Source organism: Gopherus evgoodei, chromosome 1, assembly GCF_007399415.2.
Source record: "Gopherus evgoodei ecotype Sinaloan lineage chromosome 1, rGopEvg1_v1.p, whole genome shotgun sequence".
NCBI lineage: Eukaryota > Metazoa > Chordata > Testudines > Testudinidae > Gopherus > Gopherus evgoodei.
In genome coordinates, this window is record NC_044322.1 from 155,039,586 (window position 1) to 155,062,481 (window position 22,896).

Genomic DNA, 22,896 nt, shown 5'->3' on the forward strand with positions numbered 1-22,896 from the left:
CGCTTGTCAGACATTCTGACAACACTTTCAGGGCCATGTGTGTCGGTATTCACGGACAACACAACAGCCATGCACTATAAAAACAAACAGGGGCAGCATGAGATCTTCACCCCTTTGCCAGGAAACCTTACAACTATGGGACTTCTGCATAGCCCATTCTATACACCTCGTCACGTCCTTTCTCCCAGGAGTTCGGAACACGCTGGCGGATCGCCTCAGCAGATCCTTCCTGTCCCACGAATGGTCGCTTTGCCCGGACGTTGCCTTTTCACTCTTCCAGAAGTGGGGGTTTCCCCGGATAGACCTCTTTGCATCCCGAGGGAACAGGAAATGCCAGACGTTCTGCTCCTTTCAAGGCCTCTCACCGGGTTCAGTGGCGGACGCCTTCCTTGTGCCGTAGATGATGCACCTGCTCTATGCCTTTCCACTGTTTCCACTCGTCCACAGGGTCCTACTGAAAGCACGCAGGGACAAAGCCCGCTTGATCATGATAGCTCCAGCGTGGCCTCAGCAGCACTGATACACCATGCTGCTAGACCTGTCCATAGCCCACGCTGTTCCCCTGCCTCTTCACCTGGACCTGATTACCTGGGACCATGGCAAGCTCCGTCACCCGGACCTTCAGTCACTCCATCTCACGGCGTGGCTCCTGCGTGGCTGACTCACTCTGAGCTGCATTGCTCCACCCCGGTGCAGCAGGTACTCCTAGGTATCAGAAAGCCTTCCACTAGAGCTACATATTTGGCCAAGTGGAAGCGCTTCGCGTGCTGGTGTGTGAAGCGGAACTTCCTTCCCGCCGAGCTATCCATATCTAACATCTTGGATTACCTCTGGTCCCTCAAACAACAGGGCTTGGCGGTATCATCTCTAAGGGTTCACTTGGCGGCCATCTCTACATTCCACCCAGGAGAGGATGGCCGCTCGGTGTTTTCCCATCCGATGGTGTCTAGGTTCCTTAAGGGCCTAGAGCGCTTCTACCCTCAGGTACGCCGCCCTGCCCCAACATGGGATCTTAACCTGGTTCTTGCTAGACTCATGTCCCCTCCGTTTGAACCGTTAGCAACGTGCTCCCTTCTCTACCTCTCCAGGAAAACCGCTTTCCTGGTGGCCATCACGTCCGCGAGAAGAGTTTCGGAACTTCGGGCCCTCACGGTGGACCCCCTGTATACGGTGTTCCACAGGGACACGGTTCAGTTGCAGCCACATCCGGCCTTTCTCCCCAAGGTGGTATCAGCCTTCCACATTAACCAGGAGATCTTCCTCCCTGTTTTCTTTCCAAAACCACATGTGTCTTGCAGGGAGCAGCAGCTATACTCCCTAGACGTTCGTAGAGCGCTTGCGTTTTATATAGAACGAACTAAGCCATTCCACAGAACCCCCCAACTATTTGTCACGGTGGCTGAGCAGATTAAAGGGCTTCCTGTCTCCTCGCAGCGGATTTCCTCCTGGGTAACATTGTGCATCCGCGCCTGTTACGACTTGGCTCACGTCCCATCGGGCCACATGACTGCGCACTCCACCAGGGCTCAGGCATCATCAGCTGCTTTCCTCGCTCATGTGCTCATTCATGAAATCTGCCGTGCAGCGACCTGGTCCTCGGTCCACACTTTCGCCTCCCATTATGCCTTGGTTCAGCAGTCTAGGGATGACGCAGCCTTCAGCTCCACCGTAATGCACTCTGCGACATCTCACTCCGACCCCACCGCCTAGGTAAGGCTTGGGAATCACCCAACTGGAATGAATATGAGCAATCACTCGAAGAAGAAAAGACGGTTATTCACCTTTGTAACTGTTGTTCTTCGAGATGTGTTGCTCATATCCATTCCACACCCGCCCTCCTTCCCCAACTGTCGGAGTAGCTGGCAAGAAGGAACTGAGGAGCGGACGGGTCGGCAGGGGTATATATCCAGCGCCATGGTGGCGCCACTCCAGGGGGGCGACCTGCCAACCCACCGGAGTTGCTAGGGTAAAAAACTTCCGAGGAGCTTGCACGCGCGGCGCGCACACCTAACTGGAATGGATGTGAGCAACACATCTCGAAGAACAACAGTTACAAAGGCGAGTAACCATCTTATCCTGCAGCTTGGGGCACTGGCCAGCAGGAGCAGAGCCAAGCCCTGCATGTGCTAAAGCCTCGCACGGCGCTGGCACGGGGAAGCCTCTGCACCTCTCAGCTAAGCTCTGGAGTGGTGGGAGGGAAGTGATTTCCATCCTGTTCCCACGCCAAACCTGCCCGCTCCACAGCATCACCCTTAGCAGGGGCTTAGCACCCTCTTCATTCCCTTCCTCCCCACGTCCTGGGTCCTGCCCCATGGAGTGTGGGGCAGCTCCGTCCCCTAGGCACCCTACCCTGATAAGTCACCTCTAGCCAGGCTCCATGAAGCCCCTGCAGTCAGGTTCCGTGGGCCCTGGTGCACAATTCATCCTTGGGGCTTTACCCTTTCCTGCCCGCGCTGTAGCCAGGGGACAGGTTGCAGCTGTTAGCTGCCTTTTACACTCTACAGGCAGGGACGGGACAAGCTGCTTCCAGCAGTGGTGGGGGGTAAGAGATGAGCTCTGCAAATACTCTGGCCAAGTCTCTCACCTGTGGCTGGAAACAGCTCCTGTCCCTTCCCTCTCATACAGTACAGGAAGGCGGCTGCTAGCCACATTCTGGTGTAAATCCTGGCAGAAATCAGGGAGGGGGCATGTGACCCTGCATGCCCACCTCTCCCCCGCCCACACCCCAAGTTTCCTTGGGAAGGTGCAGTGCCAGGTACTGAGAGAGGCAGGTCCGTCCTGGGAGCCCAGCCAGCCATGGAGGGCAGAGTGTGCTGGGCAGGGTGGGTCAGTCTCTCTCTCTCTCTCTCTCTCTCTCTCTCTCTCACACACACACTGTGAGAGGTGTACAGGTGTGTGTGTGTGTGTGTGTGTGAGACCTCTCCCCATGTGAATCCTAAATCCTTAAAGATAAGAACATATTATGCAGGATTTCTTTTTAACGGGCTCAGTCAACTTGATGTTAATTTGAATGTGCACTGCATAGCTCTGATTGCCATTGAACTCGCTTGAATACGAGTAATTTTACCAGATGTCCCTTACTCAGCATAGGGAAATATGGTCACCCTAAGTATAATCCAACTACAACTAAAACCAAAACACCAGGAGCAAAGAAACATTTTTCTCTGTACAAAACAAGTCCACAGAACTAAATCCCCTAACCTCAGTTCCTGCACCGCCTCTTATCTTCCTCACCAATGACCACCTCCCTTCAGAAAAATCTGTATGCATCTGAACCACCGCATACATCCTTATCTCAATTGTCATTTGGATTTTACAGCATGCTCTAAAATTAAACAGATTTGGGTTTATTTTAGACAAGTGGGGCAATGAGTATATTCCAAAATTGAAGGGCCCTCACTGAGGATACTCTGCAAACAACTCATTCCCTTATATACCAGAGAAGCTCCAATGCTTTCAGTGACCTCAGCTGTGGTAATGCCCCACAAAACAAGTAGTAGTTCACTCGGACTACACAACTCCCCTGCCTCAGTGTTAGAGAATCTAGCTTTTTATACCAGAGAACTTTTCACAGAGGGGATAGTTTATTATAAGTTCAGTATCTTATTTTAAGTCTTTCCATTGACTATACCATGTGTCTTTCATTTGTTAGTCCCAGAGTTTAAATATGTATTTGTTCTATATTAAAAAGTACTTAAGTACTGTTTTATCAGTATTGTTTGTTTGTTCCAGGTAATCCCCCGCTTTCAAACCCTTATGGTGATCCTAATTTATCGCAACCTATAATGGCACTTCAGCAGAATGTGGCAGACATTTTGTTTGTACGAACTAGCTATGTGAAGAAAATTATTGAAGACTGCAGCAACTCAGAAGAGACCATCAAATTGCTTCGTTTCTGTTGTTGGGAAAATCCTCAGTTCTCTTCCACTGTCCTAAGTGAACTTCTCTGGCAGGTAAAATAAAATAAAAATCAGAGAAGCAGATGGGATAAGTTTGGGCATATGTAAGTGTAAAAATGTGCCATATAGGGAGAGGTGATATCCATGTGAGAAATTGTATTGATATGTGATAAATTAACTTCTCTTTGGATGCCTTCTGCTAGGATTTTCTCTTAGGGCTTGTCTACACTTACAGTTTTGCAGCGCTGGTAGTTACAGCTGTGTTCGTACAGCTGTGTAGGGCCAGCGCTGCAATGTGGCCACACTGACAGCTACCAGCGCTGCAGTGTGGCCACATTTACATCAGTTGCAGCGCTGTTGGGAGTGGTGCATTGTGGGCAGCTATCCCACAGAGCACCTTGTCCCATTTTGACGCTGTGGCTTGTGGGAAGGGGAAGGAAGTGTGCCGGTCTTTCCGCTTCCTGTTCCAACGCCCCGTGGTGCTTTGCAACACATTCCGAGCAGTTTGGCGGCATTGTGAGTCTGCAGCGCGATTTATGAGATTTCTGTTACAAATGGAGCCTGTGCTGCTGAGGACCTTGCTGATGAATGTTGCCAGCACATCACGCATGGCAGTGGAGCTATTCCTTCAGCTCCAAAGTGACAGTGAGGAGTCAGACGATGATATTGAAACGCCTGACGCTGAAGACACTCAATTGCTTGTGGCAGTAACAGACGTGCTCAGCACCGTGGAACGGCGCCTTTGGGCTCGGGAAACCAGCACTCAGTGGTGGGATCACATCGTCCTGCAAGCCTGGAATGACGAGCAGTGGCTGCAGAACTTTCGGATGAGAAAAGCCACTTTCATGGCACTGTGTGCTGAGCTCGCCCCTACCCTGTGGCGCAGGGACACGAGATTGAGAGCTGCCCTGCCAGTGGAGAAGCGGGTGGCTATTGCAATCTGGAAGCTGGCAACTCCAGATAGCTACCGATCGGTGGCGAACCAGTTTGGAGTGGGAAAGTCCACCGTTGGAATGGTGCTGATGCAAGTTTGCACAGCCATTAATCGCACCCTGCTAAGAAGAACTGTGACTCTGGGGAACGTGCAGGACATTGTGGATGGCTTTGCAGAAATGGGTTTCCCTAACTGTGGAGGGGCAGTAGATGGGACACACATTCCTATTCTGTCACCACCCCACCTGGCATCAGAGTATGTTAATCGCAAGGGGTATTTCTCCGTGGTTCTGCAAGCGCTTGTGGATCACCGTGGGCGTTTCACTGACATTTACTCAGGATGGCCTGGAAAGGTGCACAATGCACGCATCTTTCGTAACAGTTCCCAGAGGGCCGGGCCTTTTTTCCCAGACCGCAAGATCACAGTAGGTGACGTCGAAATGCTGACTGTGATCCTTGGAGACCCCGCTTACCCCTTAATGCCATGGCTCATGAAACCGTATACAGGGAAGCTTGACAGGAGCAAGGAACGGTTCAACTACAGGCTGAGCCGGTGCAGAATGACTGTGGAGTGTGCGTTTGCCTGTTTGAAAGCCCGCTGGAGGTGTCTTTATGGGAAGCTAGATTTGGGGGAAAGCAGCATCTCCGCTGTTATATCCGCGTGCTGTACCCTCCATAATATTTGTGAAGGGAAGGGTGAAAGATTCAGTGAGGAATGGACCTCCGAGGTTCGACGCCTAGAGGTTGAATTTGCACAGCCAGAGAGCAGGGCTAATAGGGAGGCCCAGGAAAGGGCTTCAAGGATTAGGGATGCTTTAAGGGAGCAATTTGATGCTGAGAGCCAACAGTAATGTTTGGTGCCTTTGCTGTGCTTTGTTCTACCTTGGGGTACAATATTTACCACTTCCTGCAATAATAAAACATATTGTAAAAGCAATAAAATCCTTTATTCAAAGTACAGTACATAAAAGGCAAGGTGGGTTAGGGTGGTGGACTGTACATTCAGAGGTTTGAATATGTCCTGTTTTGATTACTGTTCAATGTCTGCTGCACTTCAGGATTACTATGCTGCAGGGTAATGGTGGTGGAGTGCACAGGGTAAGAATTATAGTTTTCAGGGCTGGTAGGTGATCGTACAGGTGTTGGGGGCAGCTGGGTATAATAAGGAACTGGCTGCTGGAGAAAGGTGTTTGGTGCAAACACTGGGGAACAAGAAAGAGAGCTTTGGGAGGGGTGTGGGTTACCACGGTACAGATCTGCCTGCATGGCTACCATAGACTCGAAAGACTCAGTTTGGCGAGCTAGGAGGCTTATCATCTGCTTTGTGGTTTTTTTGAGAGTCAATTCCTTTTTCCTGCTTTCTGTTTTCCTCCACTCATTCATTTTCTCTCTGGATTCATATATTTTCTCTCTCCATTCCTGCATCTTCCTACTTTCTCTGTTGTGGTGATTCATAACTGATTTGATCAATTCTTCTTTTGATTTTCGGGGTTTTTTTCTCAAGTTCTGCAAACAATGTGAGACCGGTGATCCGGCTGCATTACTCAAGGTCACTGAAAAAAACATAGATAGAAACATGTAATACACAGAGGCTACATTGTTTATTATCACACAGTGAAGGAGTTTTTAGACTTTTTGTAGCATCCTTCTCACATACCTCACATAACACAGAGAGGCCAGGGAAGCGAAGGCATGGCGAGCAATGGGGTGAGTGTTTCTGCCCCGACTGCACCTGGGAGGGAGAATTGACCAATGGGTCACTGGGGTTTATCAGCACTGGGTACAGGAGGTAGCTGGTGTCCTGCACAGGGGACAGTAATGAACAGGAAGGTGGCGACCTGCCGGCCTGCTGGTGGGGGGGGGGGAGAAGCACAGCTGTGCTGGCTGCCTGCTGGGAAGGGTGGGGAAAAACCGGAGGGCTCCGCGGGGCTGGCTGCCTGCTGGGAAGGGGTTGGGGAGACCGGAGGGCTCTGCGGGGCTGGCTGCCTGCTGGGAGGGGGGGAAGGAGGTGCGGAGGGCTCTGCGGGGCTGGCTGCCTGCTGGGAGGGGGGGAAGGAGGTGCGGAGGGCTCCGCGGGGCTGGCTGCCTGCTGGGAAGGGGTTGGGGAGACCGGAGGGCTCCGCGGGGCTGGCTGCCTGCTGGGGGAGGGGGAAGAAGACCGGAGCGCACCGCGTGGCTGGGGGGGGGGACGTGAACCTGGCGCCCTGCACTCAAGTATCCCTAAATTCTCAACAGGGTTTCCTACTGCCAGATATATCACTGCTGCGTGTTACCTGGGAAGAGAGGGAGGGTCTTCTACAGCAATGTGGATTCCGCCCTGGCCCCTATGCAGCTTGCCTCTGTGCAGCCATGGTCCCCCCACCCCTCGCTGCACAGTGGATCGGATGAGTTAGCCTGACTGGGACAAGGACCACGGTGGCTCTCCCGATAAACTTGAGAAAGCACATTGCCCACGCTCTGGTTACAAGTTTTCAAGAGATTACCGAGGCAGATTACAGAGACGTGATAGAGCAAATCAATGGGCTGTTCCACGTTTAGGCATGCATGCAGGCAGCCATAACCCAAACCCTCCTCTCCCAAAACATAAAAATCTGCTTACCCCGAGCACGCTCCTCAGTTTCTTCCTCACCAGCAACTTCCAGCTGCTGCGACTGGCTAGCCTCCTCCTGGCTTGAGAAGAGCTCCTGGCTGCATGCCTCCTGGGACTCCGGGGTGTTTCCCTCCACCACAGTAGCCTCACTGTCGGCTTCCTCTACACCCTCCCCCACTTCTCCCTGCTCTGAACTCTCCATCGTGGTCCTCGGATTGGCAGTGGGGTCACACCCAAGTATGGCATCCAGCTCCTTGTAAAAACGGCAGGTTGTGGGGGCAGCTCCTGAGCGGCGATTTCCCTCACGGGCTTTGCAGTAAGCACTCCTCAGCTCTTTTATTTTGACCCTGCACTGCAACGCGTCCCGTTCATGGCCCCTTTTCAGCAAGGACTCTGATATCAGCCCATAGGTATCATAATTTCTCCTTCTGGAGCGCAGCTGTGCGTGCACTGCTTCCTCACCCCAAACACTGATGAGGTCCTGCAGCTCGGAATTGTTCCATGCTGGGGCTCGTTTGGAGCGTGGAGGCATGGTTGCTGATTGATTGATTGAATGATTGATTGCACTCCACACCTGGCTGAGCAAACAGGAAGGGGATTTTTAAAATTCCCGGGGCATTTAAAGGAGGGGTCAGCTGACCCCAGGGCAGTGGAGTGTGCATGATTACCAGAGAGGCTTCTAAGGTATGCTGGGATACCTCCTTATACCCCGGAGGTCAATAAAAGCGCTGGTGGGCGTCCACACTTGCTGACCAGCGCTGGATCACCAGCGCTGCAATCGCTACACCCGAGGCTCAACCGGGTGTACGACCAGCGCTGCAACCAGGGAGTTGCAGCGCTGGTCGTGCTTTGCAAGTGTGGCCGCATCCTAAGTTGCTGCGCTGTAACCCCCTCACCAGCGCTGCAACTCTCTAGTGTAGACAAGGCCTTAGGGTTTAATATTGAAGTACTGTAGAATTCCTCCAGATCCTAAGAATTAGGAGCCCCAAGGGCAATTATAAGAGGATATAGCACAACCAGATCAAACTGGCCTTTGTGTGTCACCATCCACAAACTGACTAGTTCCCTCCTAGCCACAGTCAGCAAAGGAGCTGCAGTTTCATGGATTCGTGTCTTCAAGTATCCTTTTTTTGTCTCCAGTCAGTACGTTGCAAAACTTCAGTGTATCTGCTAGGTCTTCTGCTCAGAAGGTTACATTTTCCCACCCCAGTAGAAGTTTTGTTTTACTTTTGGATGTCCCTTATTTTAAGTTGGACTAGTTTTATTCCCTGTAACATTTATGTTCATATAGGTTGCAGTCTCCAGTGGTATCTTAAAAAATAACATTGACATTAATATTACTGCTTTTTGCAGCTATTTGCAGATTACTTTTTCTTTTGGGATAACCTTTATGCGGCTTATTCTCCAGAAACAAGAATTGTAATAAAGTATTTTCTTGTTGTTCTGCTTCTCTAAAGCTATATTTTTCACACAGGATTTTCATTCACTCATTTTCCTCCCCTCAGAGTTTGGGGGTGTCATTTTTTGAGGGTTTTTTCCCTTAGTTTCATTTTTTAGTCAGTTTCTTTCCTTTTTAAATCTCACTGCTGGTCTTGTTTTCTCAGAACATTCACGTGCACATACAACTGAGGTGACTGGCTGGAATGCTGAAATGTCACTATTTATATCTTGTGATAGAGGGGAGGTTATGTGCAACATATTGTAAGGGTCCTGGTTCATGTTCTATGCAATGCTTGCTATCACCACCCCAAGGAATCAAAATTCCCAAGGGCTGAGGGAATTTTGCCAAACTCAGCCTGGGGAAGCAAAGGCCCCTATGTGACAATAGTGTCTGAGAGAGAGCACCAGAGAAGCAGAGTTGAGTATTCAGAACATGGATATTACAACCATTTCAGACTCATGCCCCAGTTACCTTTATTACAACATCATGTATTAAGAAACCTTTTTTTCTGAGACATAATTTTCACTTCATTTTCACTTCTTTTAAGGTTGCATATTCATACACCTATGAACTTCGACCTTATTTGGATCTGCTTTTGCAAATTCTGTTAATTGAGGACTCTTGGCAGACCCACAGGTTAGTATTCTTTTTTTTCCATTTTACAGTAGAAATCTATCTTTTCATAATTTGGGACTCCCCTGTTGAACAGTTTTTCTTCCCAACTAAATGGTTCTGCTGATTAAGAGAAATGGACTTAAAAAATCTGAAAAGACTTAAACTCTACTAATCAAAACACAAGAACAAAACTTATATTCAGCTTACTTCATTTTTAGCCCTACTTTTAAAATTAGGTAACTTGTGTATTTAAAACTTGAGCTTAGAATTCCACTTTTTTCACAACTGGCAGAAAGCTGTTTAGCCACTTAACACCAATTGAATGCATCCCTCTGAAAGCGGAACCTTTACTAATATTCCAGTTAAGCAGCAGTCATTGGTACTCAGTGTCATTAGGCTAGACTGCTTCTTTGGAAATATTCTAGTAAAGTGGCTGTTCCATTTAAGAAGAGTATATACTGTGGTAATAGTGGTGTTATTGGTCATGGCACATTCCTGTGTGGATAGGACTATTACCTTTGACACATATGAAGTTGGGAGAGTTGCAGTTTTCAAAGACAGTAAACATTCTACATTAGTTCACATTTTAATAGACTGTTGTCTCTTTTGAGAGTGTCAGGTGCTCATACCTGTTTGAAACACAATTCTCACCAATTGAGAGAATAAGTACTTTTTTTAAATGACCATTAAAATGGTCCATTATTTTTCTTTGCAACTTTATAAATTATTGACTTTTTTTTTTCTGGTAGCCTCAATCAAAAGCAGTGTACAAACGTAAAAGAAGGGACTGTCTATGCCTCAGAGAGCTTTTGGTCTGAAACAAAACACAAATACACAGTTTCATGGAAGAGGGGTACAACTTGCAATAAATGTGGTCTAGGTGGTAGCTGGCCATGTTTTGAAATACAGCAACTGCTTGATAGCTTGTGTGTGGAAATATATTAGTAGTTAGATTTTAGTAAATCATTTGAAACAATGTTACAATGAAAAATGACTGCAGTGTTGAAAATATGTGAGGTTACCCTTAAGTCATTCCCTTTAGAGTTGGATTGGGCTTTTTAGTTCAGCTGCTACCTAGACATATCCCTGAAGACCTTCTCTGAGAAGACAGTGGTGTAGCTTGCTGTTTTAAATTTATTTATTTATAAGTCTTGATTTACATGTTGAGAGGAAGTTGTTCCCAACAAACCTTCCAGGATATGTCTACAATACAGAGGGGAGCCTGGCTCCCAGCCCAGGTAGACAGAGTTTTGCTAGCTCAGTTCGAACTAGTGCACTAAACATAAGCATGAACATTTTGGCACCAATGCAGGCCTGGGCTAGCCACCTGAGCTTGGACTCAGAGTGTAGCATGGGCTTGAGAGCCTGAGCTGTCACCCAGTCACATCATCCATGTTGCTATTTTTAGTGTGCTAGCTTGAGCCAGGCTATTATGTATCTGTCTACCCAGACTAGGAGGCTTGCTCCCAGCTTCAGTGTAAACATTCCCTAGATACTGCACCCTTATATAGTGTGTCAACACTTGCGTATCCAACTCAGCTAGATGTATAAAGTTCACATAGTCTTTAGCTTAAGAAACACTCTTGGAGATGGAAACAATTTAATAAGACACAACATGAGACCTGTGCAAAAGTGCTGGGTAGGTTTGGCATTCTGAATAGTGTTACTGCTTTTCATAATGTCCAACTGCTGGATTTTCAGCATTTGAAATAAGATTTTAACTAGGATTTTTCAAGTATGCACACTGTGGATCTCACTGTACGTCTGCATGCACCTCAAGCATGTTATATCAGAGTGTTTTGAGTAGCAGTGTCCACTGGGTCTGTGCCACCTCATGCTCCCTTATGAGGGTATATAGGGTGGAGTGATCACAGCCATCTCCCAGTTCCTTCTTATCACTCATGGGCACCCCACTACTTATTAGTGTTTGCTGCCATTCAGTTTCACTGATCTACCTGAAGAATTTGTTTTTCTTTCTCTCCACTAATAAGTGGACTGCTTTCAATTGAACTGCTTCAAAAAAACAAGATAGCCTTCCTGTACAGAAGGTTTGGGCACTTTGCACCAACTGCCACATCTCAAGGCAAACTAAAAATCCCCCAGCTTTCTGCCTGTCCTGTGATGGTCTTATTCCACTCACCACTGGGCACAGCCACTACCAGTTTTGCCTTGAGGAAAGCCACATACCATACCAGTGCTCTGCTACTGTGGTGGCTAGGGATTAAAGCTCAACCACTAGCATGGCTCAGGCATGTTACCAGCCAGAACATTCTCAGTCTTGCAGGTGCTGTCATGGGCACTGTTGGTAGAATCCTGAGGTATATACTGGCAAGAGTCTACATCTCCACCCAAGATGTCCTCTGTGTAGAGATTAGCACTGGCACCTCTGCTACCAAGATCACTCCATTTTTCAGCACTGCCACTTGAAGAGATGTGCTCCTTATCACCTTCATCTCATTTTTTCTGAGTGTTCAGCAGAGATCGATCTATCCTGGTTGCAAGCATTAGGCATTCCTAAGGAGGTGCAATGCACAACAGAGGAGCTGTCTATCGAGGGAGTAGAGCTCTTTGGTAGTCAAACAGATGAGGGGTTCCACTCACTAAAGGACTCTTGGGCCACATTGCAGTCTTTAGGGATATACACAAGCCCGATCACAACTGAGAGAACACCCTCTTGCTCCTAAAGTAGGCAGCCTGAAAACACACTCAGAAAAATGCCCCAATACTCCAGGGGCATTTACACTATCTTCTCTGCAATGCATGCTGCACCTGCTCTGAGGTAGCCAGTTTGACAGAAGTGTTGAGAGCCACTCCAAAGCCTGTCTAGAGCCAATCATTACCTCAGCAAGCCAACTTTGCCTCATTCCAATAGGCCTGGTCTGCAATTACAATAGACAGATGGGTGCTAGACATCACTGCCCGCTGTCCCATCCATTTCCAGTTCTTTCCCCCTGCCTACCCACTTCCCCATCCCTCTTCAGGGACTCTTCTCACAAGAGCTTTCTGCAAACAGAATTAGCCTTGTTGCTTCTTCTAAAAGCCACAGAAGAGGTCTCTCAAGAATACAGGGGAAGAGGCATCTAGTCCTGATATATCCTCATTCCAGAAAAGACAGGGTGTCTTCATCGTATCCTAGACCTGAGAATTCTGGAGTTTTATTTATTTTTATATCACTCACTCACACTCAGATTCAGAATGGTAACTATTGCCTCCGTCATTCCATCCCTTCAGACTCAAGACTGATTCATGGTTTTCAGCTTACAGGATGTGTACTTCCACATAGGTACTTTGTGGGATAGGTGGATGGCTAAGCCTCACAGTGGAGCCCATTCATTATCAGTATAAAGTATTGCTGTTTGGACTCTCCATAGCGCACACAATATTCACAGCATGTCTGCTGTTGTGGCATCCTATATGAGAAGGTACATTCATATCTACCCTTACCTGGAATGATTGTTTGACCAAAGGTGGAAGAGCAGAAGAACATCGGGCCTGAAAACTACTTTCTCCCTTTTCACCCAGCTAGACCTCCTGGTGAACTAAAATTGTTCCTTACTCCATCACAAGTGAGCAGTCATAGGAGCTGAGAGAGCCTCCTCACATCACTCCAAGGACAAGATCCTCTCTTTGCAATGACTACTGAATGGAATAAAATCAAATCAGGCCATGACGACAGTGCAGACCTGTCTGACTATTAAGCCAAATGTCAGCATGGCAATTATCTGACACTATTTGCTAGACTTCACCTGCGACCCTTAAAACTCTGAGGTCAGTCTATTGCACAGTACGACACCAGATGTTCCACCTCGAGTCATCTCAGAGCGGAATTGATAGCTACACCCCAAAAACGTGTGGAATAGCCTTTTCTGCTTTCCCTCCAACAGTGACACTAATCTCAAACGTGTCAGAGACAGGTTAGGGTAATCACCTGGACCATCTGAGATGCAAGGCACCTGGTCCTAGGGTGACATGAAATTCTGCAAAAGACAACACATCTGCAGTGGTCTTCATAAACACACCAGTGTGTGCTTATTACCCCCATCCCACGGAGTGATCGTGTTATGAATGTTGTCAGCAGCACAAGATAACCCCAATGGCTCTTCACCTCCCAGGAGCCAGCAACAGCTTAGAGGACTTCTTAAGCAGACAATCACTCACCAGTTATGAGTGGTCACTGCAGAGCTCCATTATCCAGCAGATATCTCGAAGTGGGAGTGTCCCACAAAAGACCTGTTCACCACTAGGGAAAACACCAAATGTCCAACTTTTGCTCTTTGGGGATCTGTGGAACTGAAACCTCACTTATGCCTTTTCCCCAATTTTCCTAAAGTAATACGTAAGATCAGACGGGTCAAGGCCACAGTTATCCTCATGGCATCTTACTGGCTAAGGCAGTTTTGGGTGAGAAACCTGCAACAGATGTCCATTCAACCTCCCATCTCTCTGCCAGACAGCTCAGAACAATGATCATACTCTGCATTTAGCCCCAGAGTGACCACATATGACGGCCTGGATATTGGCTGGTTGAGAACTATGGACAGAGACTGCTCCTTTGAGATGCAGGACATCTTTATACATAGTTGCAAGCAACAAACAAGAAGGACCAGTTCCACAAAATAGAAGAGGTTCTCCATATGGGTGGCCCAGCACCAAGCCAATCTCAGTAGAAACTTAGGTACCAAAGATCTTATCACATACTGCATTTAAAACATTCTGGCCTTTCATTTAGCTTTATCATGGTCCACCTGGCACCTGTACACTTGTCTTTGATCTTCTCACAACCAACTGTATTGAAGATCCACAAAGACCTCTTATATATTTAGACCCAACTAAAGAACTAACTCTTGTGTGAGAGCATAATATCCTCTTCCTAAATCTTACTGTGCTTCCCTTTTGGCTACTTTCGGGATGCACCCTGTACTATCTTACTTTAAAGATGGTCTTTCTGGTTTCCATCATCTTGGCTAGGAGAATCTGTGAGCTCTAGGTCTTTGTGGCTGAATCTCTCTACATGACATTTCACGGAGTCATGGTTGTACTGAGACCTCATCCTATGTTCATCCTTAAGGTGGTCTCAGAATTCCACTCAAATCAAGTTAGTTTATTTTCCAAAAACCCATTCTACCTTCTTCAAGGTGAAGAACTAAACCTTCTTCAAGGTGATGTCAGTGTGGATCCCACAACCTCTCCTCCATACTGCCTTTTTCGGAGCCCTCAGCATATGGGATTCTGAATTGATGAGGGAACTGAGGGACGGTTGTGGACCCTCTGCCCTTTACGGCATTGTACAGGAATGTGAAGAAGCACAAGGTGCATACAGAGCCCCAGCAAAAGACTCCTATCTCACATGCATGAGGCGTACGTGCATCTATAGCGGGATCCACACTGATGACATCTCCAGCAACATTTACTATAAGGTAAGCAACCTTTCTGAGATGTAACTATATTCTAGCATTACAATGGGTGGTAGATATTTATGGAAAGAATTTGTTTTAACTCTGTTGATTGAGAACTAATGATTAATGGGTTACACTTTATTGTTACAGCTGTAATTGTCGTTATACTGTTTTGATATCTGATTACTCTGATTTCCTATATCCTGGAGGTCAAGCATATAATTGAATTGTTACTTAACCCTTTTAGTCATAATTAATACATTACATTGTAATTACTCTGTTACACTTTTTAATGAACACACCTACTACAAAATCCTGTAATCAGAATATTAACTTCTATAATTAGTGTCATTGAAGTGTAATTCCAGTCACTGTTTTATAATGTGTAGCAATGAACAAATTTGAGGACTAAAATTTGACCCTTTGGTGGATGTTTTTTGGTTTGTTTGTTTTGTTTGCAGGATTCACAATGCACTTAAAGGAATCCCAGATGACAGGGATGGGCTATTTGACACCATTCAGCGTTCTAAGAACCATTATCAGAAAAGAGCTTACCAGTGTATAAAGTGCATGGTAGCTCTTTTCAGCAACTGTCCTGTAGCCTACCAAATCTTACAGGTGATACCTTCCATTCTGACTTCATGGTTGTTTTAGAATTCTAGACAGAAAGTAAGTCAAGCAAATTACAACAGAGTAAATTGCCCTCTTCCTCTAAATAAAACTCATTTGAATATTTCTTTGTCAAAAGATCAGAAGAAGGAAGTGGGAGGGAGGGATTCAGCTAAACTTGACAGTAATATACAGATTGTATTAATGCTTGTCTGGCAGCTGCTCCAAACCCACCAATGCTTCCTGTCACATTACCCTTCTGGAAAAAAATGTATGTACTCAGTAAAAAGAACTTTTGTTTAAACCAGGGGTGGGCAAACTTTTTTTGGCCTGAGGGCCAGGGCCACATCAGGTTTCTAAAAATGTATGGAGAGCTGGTTAGGAGAGGCTGTGCCTCCCCAAACAGCCAGGCCTGGCCTGGCTCCTACCCTATATCTGACACCCACTTCTTGCCCCCTCATGCCCCTCCCCCCCCGGAACCCTGTCTCCTGATGGCCCCCAGACTCTCTGCCCCTGACCCCCTCCCCCCGACCCTCTCCTCTCATTCCTGACTGGCTCCCTAGGACCCTTACTCCATAACAACCACTCCTTCTCTCTGACTGCCCCCACAACCACTGCCCCTGACTGCCCCCCACCGCCCCATCCAGCCCCCCCTCCTTCCTGACTGCTCCCCCAGGACCTCTGCACCTATCAATCTCCCTGTTCCCTGCCCTCTGACTGCTCTGCCCTCTATCCAAACCCCCCTGCCCCATGACCACCACCCTGAACTTCCCTGCCCTCTATCCAAACCTCCCTGCTCCCTTACCACATTGCTTGGGGCACTGGTGGCTGGCAGTGGTACAGCCATGCTGCTCAGAACACCAGGACAGGCAGCCACACCACCTGGCTAGAGCCAGCCATGCCACCGCGCAGCACAGAGCACCAAGTCAGGCCGCGGCTCTGCAGCTGTGCTGGCCATCAAGAGCTCACCACCCAGAGCATTGCGCCAGCAGCGCAGTGAGCTGAGGCTGTGGGGGAGGGGGAACAGTAGGGGAGGGGCCAGGGGCTGGCTAGCCTCCTGGGCCAGGAGCTCAATAGTTGGGCAGGAGGGTCTCGTGGGCCGGATATGGCCCACGGGCCACAATTTGCCCACCTCTGGTTTAAACAGTGAGCTAATGTGAAGATGGTAACCTGTTTCCCAATAGGTTGATGTTGTGGCAATAGAAAAGTATTGGTGTTTGAAGAATAAAAAGGGGATTCTGAACTGTCAGTTTTCTATCTCTGCAGAGCAATGGAGATTTGAAGAGAAAATGGACCTGGGCAGTAGAATGGCTTGGAGATGAACTTGAACGTAGGCCATATACTGGAAATCCACAATACACATATAATAATTGGTCTCCCCCAGTGCAGAGTAATGAAACATCAAATGGTTACTTCTTGGAAAGATCTCACAGTGCTAGAATGACCCTTGCAAAAGCTTGTGAACTCTGCCCAGAAGAGGTAAAGAATTACACTTCAGAAAGTTAAATAAAATTACTGCTTTAAATGCTCAAAATTCTTTGTACCTTATCCAGTAGTAGCAACAGTGAGTTGGGCAGCAGATTGTTCCCAGTTTCTGCTTGTTTTAGAGTTTAAAGTTCTGTAACTTCATTTGCTAGTATGAAACTGCCTAAAATTAACAATCATTTCCACTGACTGCCAGTTGTATAGTGCTGATGGTTTGTAGTAATCTTCTCTCATGTTACTTACTGTTTGTATTGGCATTAACTGATTCCAAAGTTGGAATACCCCTAATGAAACTAAAATGGTGAAATTCAGTTCTATGAAGAGATAAGGTGGTATCTGATAACTTATATCAAAAGTAAGACTTTTCTCTATGATATTGAGCAAGTTGCCACTTAATGTTGCTTGTTTAAAATGGGGGGAGGGAAGGGAGGAGCGTCTTGGTCTCCCAAGAACAGTGAGATTACAGTTTAAGGATGGGATTGGATTGGATTTGAAAAGTAATATTTTACTGTATGTTAATTTTAGGAACCCGATGACCCAGATGCCCCAGATGAACACGAATCCTCCCCACCAGAAGATGCCCCGTTGTATCCTCATTCACCCAGTTCCCAGTATCAACAGGTAAACAGTGTAGTTTCACTTTCCACTGAAGGATGTAAAGTCTAACTTTTTGTTTTAGCTTTCATGCTAACTCACACTGTAATAAATATTTAACTAGAAACACATTATAGTTCAAATCTCACTCTTCTAAGTGATCGTAAAGATGAACATTCAGCACCATTTACTAGAAGCAGTTTCTCCATCAGAATTTCACATAAAACCCAACATTTTACCATAACATACTTATACTAAAAGCGCACATGCTGACTGCCATCCCCTAGCGACTGCATACTGGTTTGATTCAGCTGTGCTTCTTCCTGGTTTATCACCTTACTCTGTGAATTGCACCATTGACTTAAATGATAGAATCTAGCCTTACATTAGTAAATTGCTTTAGACTTTAGTAATTACCAGTATTTAAAAATGACTTTGTCCCATATATAATTTGTTCTGTGAACACTGATATCCAAGTTTAAAGTGCATATAAAATGTAAATCTGTTTCCGGGTTAAGTGACTATTTTGTTAGCATCTATTTAAACAGAAAGCTAGATTTGAAAGAAATCATACCTAGATTTATTGAGCTGGTAATAACAAAATTAGTAGGTCCCAGAGTTAACTACAGTTTTTATTTTCTTTCTTTTCTCCAAATCACTTATATATTCTCAGTCTGCTAATTTAATTTCCTGTTAAGGGAGCAGTGCACTAGCCAGGATGAAAGTGATGTAGACTTCTCCATCCCCTTGGAGTTAAGGCACAGCTTATCACAAAGACTGATTTAATCCTTTACTTGTGTAATGTGTTCACTTTCTCACAACAGCTAGCATTTCTCACCCTGTAACACACACAACCCTTTTTTCTTAGTATTGCAATAATAGGTTTATTGTAAGGTCAAATCTTGCAGTTCCCTGAAGTATCGTGGACGGACAACATTTTACAATTGACAGTTGTATAGGTGTGTTTTTAATCAAAAATTGTACTTGTTAGTATCAGAAGAAAATAACTGTTCAGATTTTATTTACTTCTGTTAAAATTATTTTTAGCGTTGTGACAAAGTTCCTCCTCTACGTTGGTGGGTCCTGCACTTATTGGCAGATTTGCTCACCTCAGTGATCTTCCCCACAGTCTGGGTCAATTCCTCCTGTGTCTGATCAGGAGTTGAGATGTTTGGGGAGAACCTGGGCCCACCCTCTACTCCGGGTTCCAGCCCAGGGCCCTGTGGATTGCAACTGTCTATAGTGCCTCTTGTAACAGCTGCATGACAGCTACAACTCCCTGGGCTGCTTCCCCATGGCCTCCTCCAAACACCTTCTTTATCCTCACCACAGGATCTTCCTCTTGGTGTCTGATAACACTTGTACTCCGTAGTCCTCCAGCAGCACACCCTCTCACTCTCAGCTCCTTGTGCCTCTTACTCACAGCTTCTCACACGCACTTCCTCTCCTCTGGCTCCCCCCTCCCTGACTGGTTCGAGCTCCTTTTTAAACCCAGGTGCCCTGATTAGCCTGCCTTGATTAGCTGCAGGTGATCTAATCAGCTTGTCTGCCTGAATTGGTTCTAGCAGGTTCCTGACTACTCTAGTGCAGCCCCTGCTCTGGTCACTCAGGGAACAGAAAACTACTCAGCCAGTGACCAGTATATTGCCCTCTACCAGACTCCTGTGGCCCACTGGCCTGGGTCTGTCACAGCGGGCAAAAGCTAATATATGTTTGCACAATTATAGCTGATTTCTTTTATTGTGTGTTTATTTTTAAATTTTTTCTCCCATACAGTTTTATCTTTTGCTAGAACTATATATACATTTTAATGTAAACTGTACACATCACATAGGCAGCATTCCATTCATCCTCTCTCTTTTGCTTTGTTTTGCATGTAATTGTCTACAACTTAAAATCTGTATTTACTAATTTTTCACTATAGCTTAATCTTTGCAATTTCAGTTCAGAATTTTTTTTATCTTCAGCATAATTTCGTTTAAAAAGTAAGGGCAGGACACTTCACAGTAATGAATAGACATCCTGAAATATGTATAAGTAATTAACCAGTTCACTATGCTTTGGGGTATTTTTTTTCAGTGGTATATGTTTGAAGGAGAGGGGGAATCACTATAATTGTTTAGAAAAAATTTCACAAGCATAACGTCTCCTTAAAATGTTCTGTTCTATTTTACAGAATAACCATGTGCATGGACAACCATATACAGGCCCAGCAGCACATCATATGAACAACCCTCAACGAACTGGCCAACGAGCACAAGAAAATTATGAAGGCAGTGAAGAAGTTTCCCCGCCGCAGACGAAAGATTAGTTAAATGCACATAATCAATTAACTTGCTCCATCAAGACTGTGCACCCAGGCCTTACAGTCCAACCTTTCTCTGTGCCTGGCTAATATTTAAAACTAGAAAAACTATTCCTAATCAACATGGAGTGGAGAGTCTATTCACTGTCTTATCTGCAGAAAATTGCTGTCAATATATAACCTGCCTGCAGTGGAAAGTGTATAGTGTTTTGTAATAAATGGCCTGATGCTAATGTGTAAATGGCAAAGGTGTATATAGTATATTAATGTTTGACTGTTAATTCTTAAGCAAGAAACATTTTTTTTGTCTTGATGAGACTCACAGATCTACGAAAACAAAAAGTAACTTCTTGATATATCCTCTGCGCTCTGCAACCAGTGTTGCCTGCCTAATGGCAGTTGGATCAACTCCTTTATGAAAAAGCCTATCCATGTCAACCATAAAAATAGTTTCATGTTAATTCTTTGCCACTGGAGTCAATTTTACTATGAGCAACGTAGTGGCTGGTAACCTTTTAATTATTTGGTTGATGTGGAAAATTGGTGATGTAACATTGTTTCTAGATCTTTTTTCATTCTGGTATTAGGTTAATCACTTTGAAGCTATAGTTATGCTGTAACATTTAGCATGGCTTCACACCAGGTTAGTGTAGCCAATCGGGGAGGGGAAAAACCAACCATGACAGTAGTTGTCCCAAAGTGACAACTGTATTGCTCAGAGTTTTTTCTTCTTACACCTAGACTACAAAATGGGAGAGGGAGGGAAATGTGACAAACAAGTGGTTTTCAGTTGCACATATGTTCCTCACATCTAATGTTGGACAGTTCTGTCTCTGGGTGGGATAAAAACACTTAGTTTTCAGTAATAGGAATTTAAAAGATTTAAAACAAATATGCAAAAATTTTGCTATGCCAGGATGCCTGGAGCATAATAGACTGTATTTGGTGTGCTTGTTTTGTTTCTTTGGTAGAGCTTATTAGATAAACTACTAACACTTTCCTTCTACTGCATCCCAGTGAAGTGGAAGTCAACAAAATCACACAGTACTTGTGAGTGCCACTGCGCCAAGTTAACTTGCTGGTTTTCCGCTCATTCACAGTTCTACTTGAAAGCAAGAATTGTCTTAGCTCTTTAACCATTATACAAGAAATCTTAACTTTAGACGCAGGGTTTAATTATAAAAGAAACTACTGGTTAGTCACATACAATTCTAAGGTATCTCTAGTCTGGAATAAACATTTGTTTAAAGACTTCAAGAAACGCATCAGTAAATACTGTATTTAAATGAAAATTGGTAACTTGAATGTGTGTAATTTTTTGCAACCTGTCTAAAAACCAAATACCCCTGCAAAACAGATACAGCCCACCCTATACTATTTAAATATTTTGCTGTTTTATTTTATAGAAATTATTTTGCTGAATTCACAAATAGAATTTGATTTAAGAAGAATATTTTGTCCTGTGGTGTGTGGTTTTTTGTTTTATTTTTTAATTGACTGCACAGAAAGTTTAATTCTGTGCAATGGCACTATGCTGAATTCTGGAACTACAGTCATATTGAGATTTTTGTGCACAGAAAAATTTGGCCCTTGACTAAGAATAAAAAATTAGGACACTTACCCTGTAAAAGTTTCTTAATGTGATTTATCTTGTACTTTTTGTATGTTTTATATATATACATGTATATATTTAATGAGCACAAGCTTGATGGTGTTTTTTTATAATTAAGTTAATAGAAACAAAGCTGCTTAATCAAACAGAAGGTCTGTAGTGTTGAAATGAACAAAAAAAATAATCACAAATGCATTCTTATGCATTTAGTGTAATATAAGGGAGGGCTATAGAGATTAATTCATTTGATTTTTTTTTAAGTATTCTATGTAGCAATCATCACTTTTGTGCTTCCATGTGTTCTTTAGTGGTCAACAACTTAATTCAGTTTTTCATGGTTTTTTAATAATACCATTTTACCTGAACTTGTTAAATTTGGGGAAGTTTTCCCACATATGTTTGGGGATACTTACTGGAAGTTATAAATCAAAATATTAGCCTTATTATTAGAGCTGAAATAGTTCATATTTATTTGGACCAGTAATTATTGTTAAACACGCTATCTCAGAGATGATTGTGTATTTTTTTCTATTTAGATAAAAACATGTAATGTGCTAGTTCAACCTTGCCAAATGTGATTCATTTTAACAGTGCAATGATTGTAGAGATATGTAAAAACTTGAGATTTTTGAAGGTTGTGATTTTTCCCCTCTCCCCTGAATTGGGGAATCGTGACTGGTAGCAATTAATTTTCAGATGGCAAGTTGAGGTTATCCTGCATTTGCCACTTTGAAGAAAGCTAGCCTAATTTGTTGTTTTGCTTTTCAAAATAGATAGCTACAGCAAAAAGTGTGATGGGAAGAAAATCTTTTCTTCACTCTGGGCAAAATAGTTTTAAATTATATTAATTTAAGTAACAAATGTTGTACTTGCAAAAAGTTTAATATGCATGTTACTGTTGCAGCAATATGGCAGTGGTCATTTCAGGCTATATCCAATACCTCAGTATTGATATGGCACACATCCTCAAAGTGCCTAAAGGTTTAATTTCCCCTTCACTAATTTCTGGATGATATTTTCTGTTTAGAACAATTAGTGGGGAATCTCTGGTCTTCCATAAAATAAGAGCCAATAAATAATAAAACAATTTCTTTTTCCTGACAATTTGATATTTAAATGCATACAAATTGAACATTCATAGGTAATGTTATGTGGTGCTAATGTGTGGTTAAAGTGTATGTATAAAAAGCTGCATTTTACCCAGCAGAAGTTCTCCCTCTGTGTATTTAGATTAATTCTTGCCACCATTAGTGACTAAATTAATTTTTTACTGTTGTTACTGCAGGGTCAACACAGATGTATGTGACTGGAAGGCCATTCCTCCTTATGCATCAACAAGAGTATTAAATTCTAATTACAGAGCTTATTAAGTACCCCTGTGTAAACCCATTGAAGAAAATGAGGTTTCACAGAGGCC

The 22,896-nt window shown here is 44.7% G+C and overlaps 1 protein-coding gene across 4 annotated transcripts in view; it reads left to right on the plus strand.

Annotated features, from left to right (window-relative positions):
- Positions 1-21,564, plus strand: part of USP9X (ubiquitin specific peptidase 9 X-linked) — a 212,498-nt gene extending 190,934 nt beyond the window's left edge. For all 4 annotated transcript variants that reach the window (XM_030576179.1, XM_030576205.1, XM_030576187.1 and 1 more), the window contains 6 exons: positions 3,733-3,953; positions 9,411-9,499; positions 15,336-15,492; positions 16,750-16,962; positions 17,494-17,589; positions 19,739-21,564. In XM_030576179.1, coding sequence (XP_030432039.1) covers positions 3,733-3,953; positions 9,411-9,499; positions 15,336-15,492; positions 16,750-16,962; positions 17,494-17,589; positions 19,739-19,873 — 911 coding nt within the window. In that variant the 3' untranslated portion in view covers positions 19,874-21,564. The remainder of the gene's footprint in view (positions 1-3,732; positions 3,954-9,410; positions 9,500-15,335; positions 15,493-16,749; positions 16,963-17,493; positions 17,590-19,738) is intronic.
- The last annotated feature ends 1,332 nt before the right edge of the window (positions 21,565-22,896 follow it).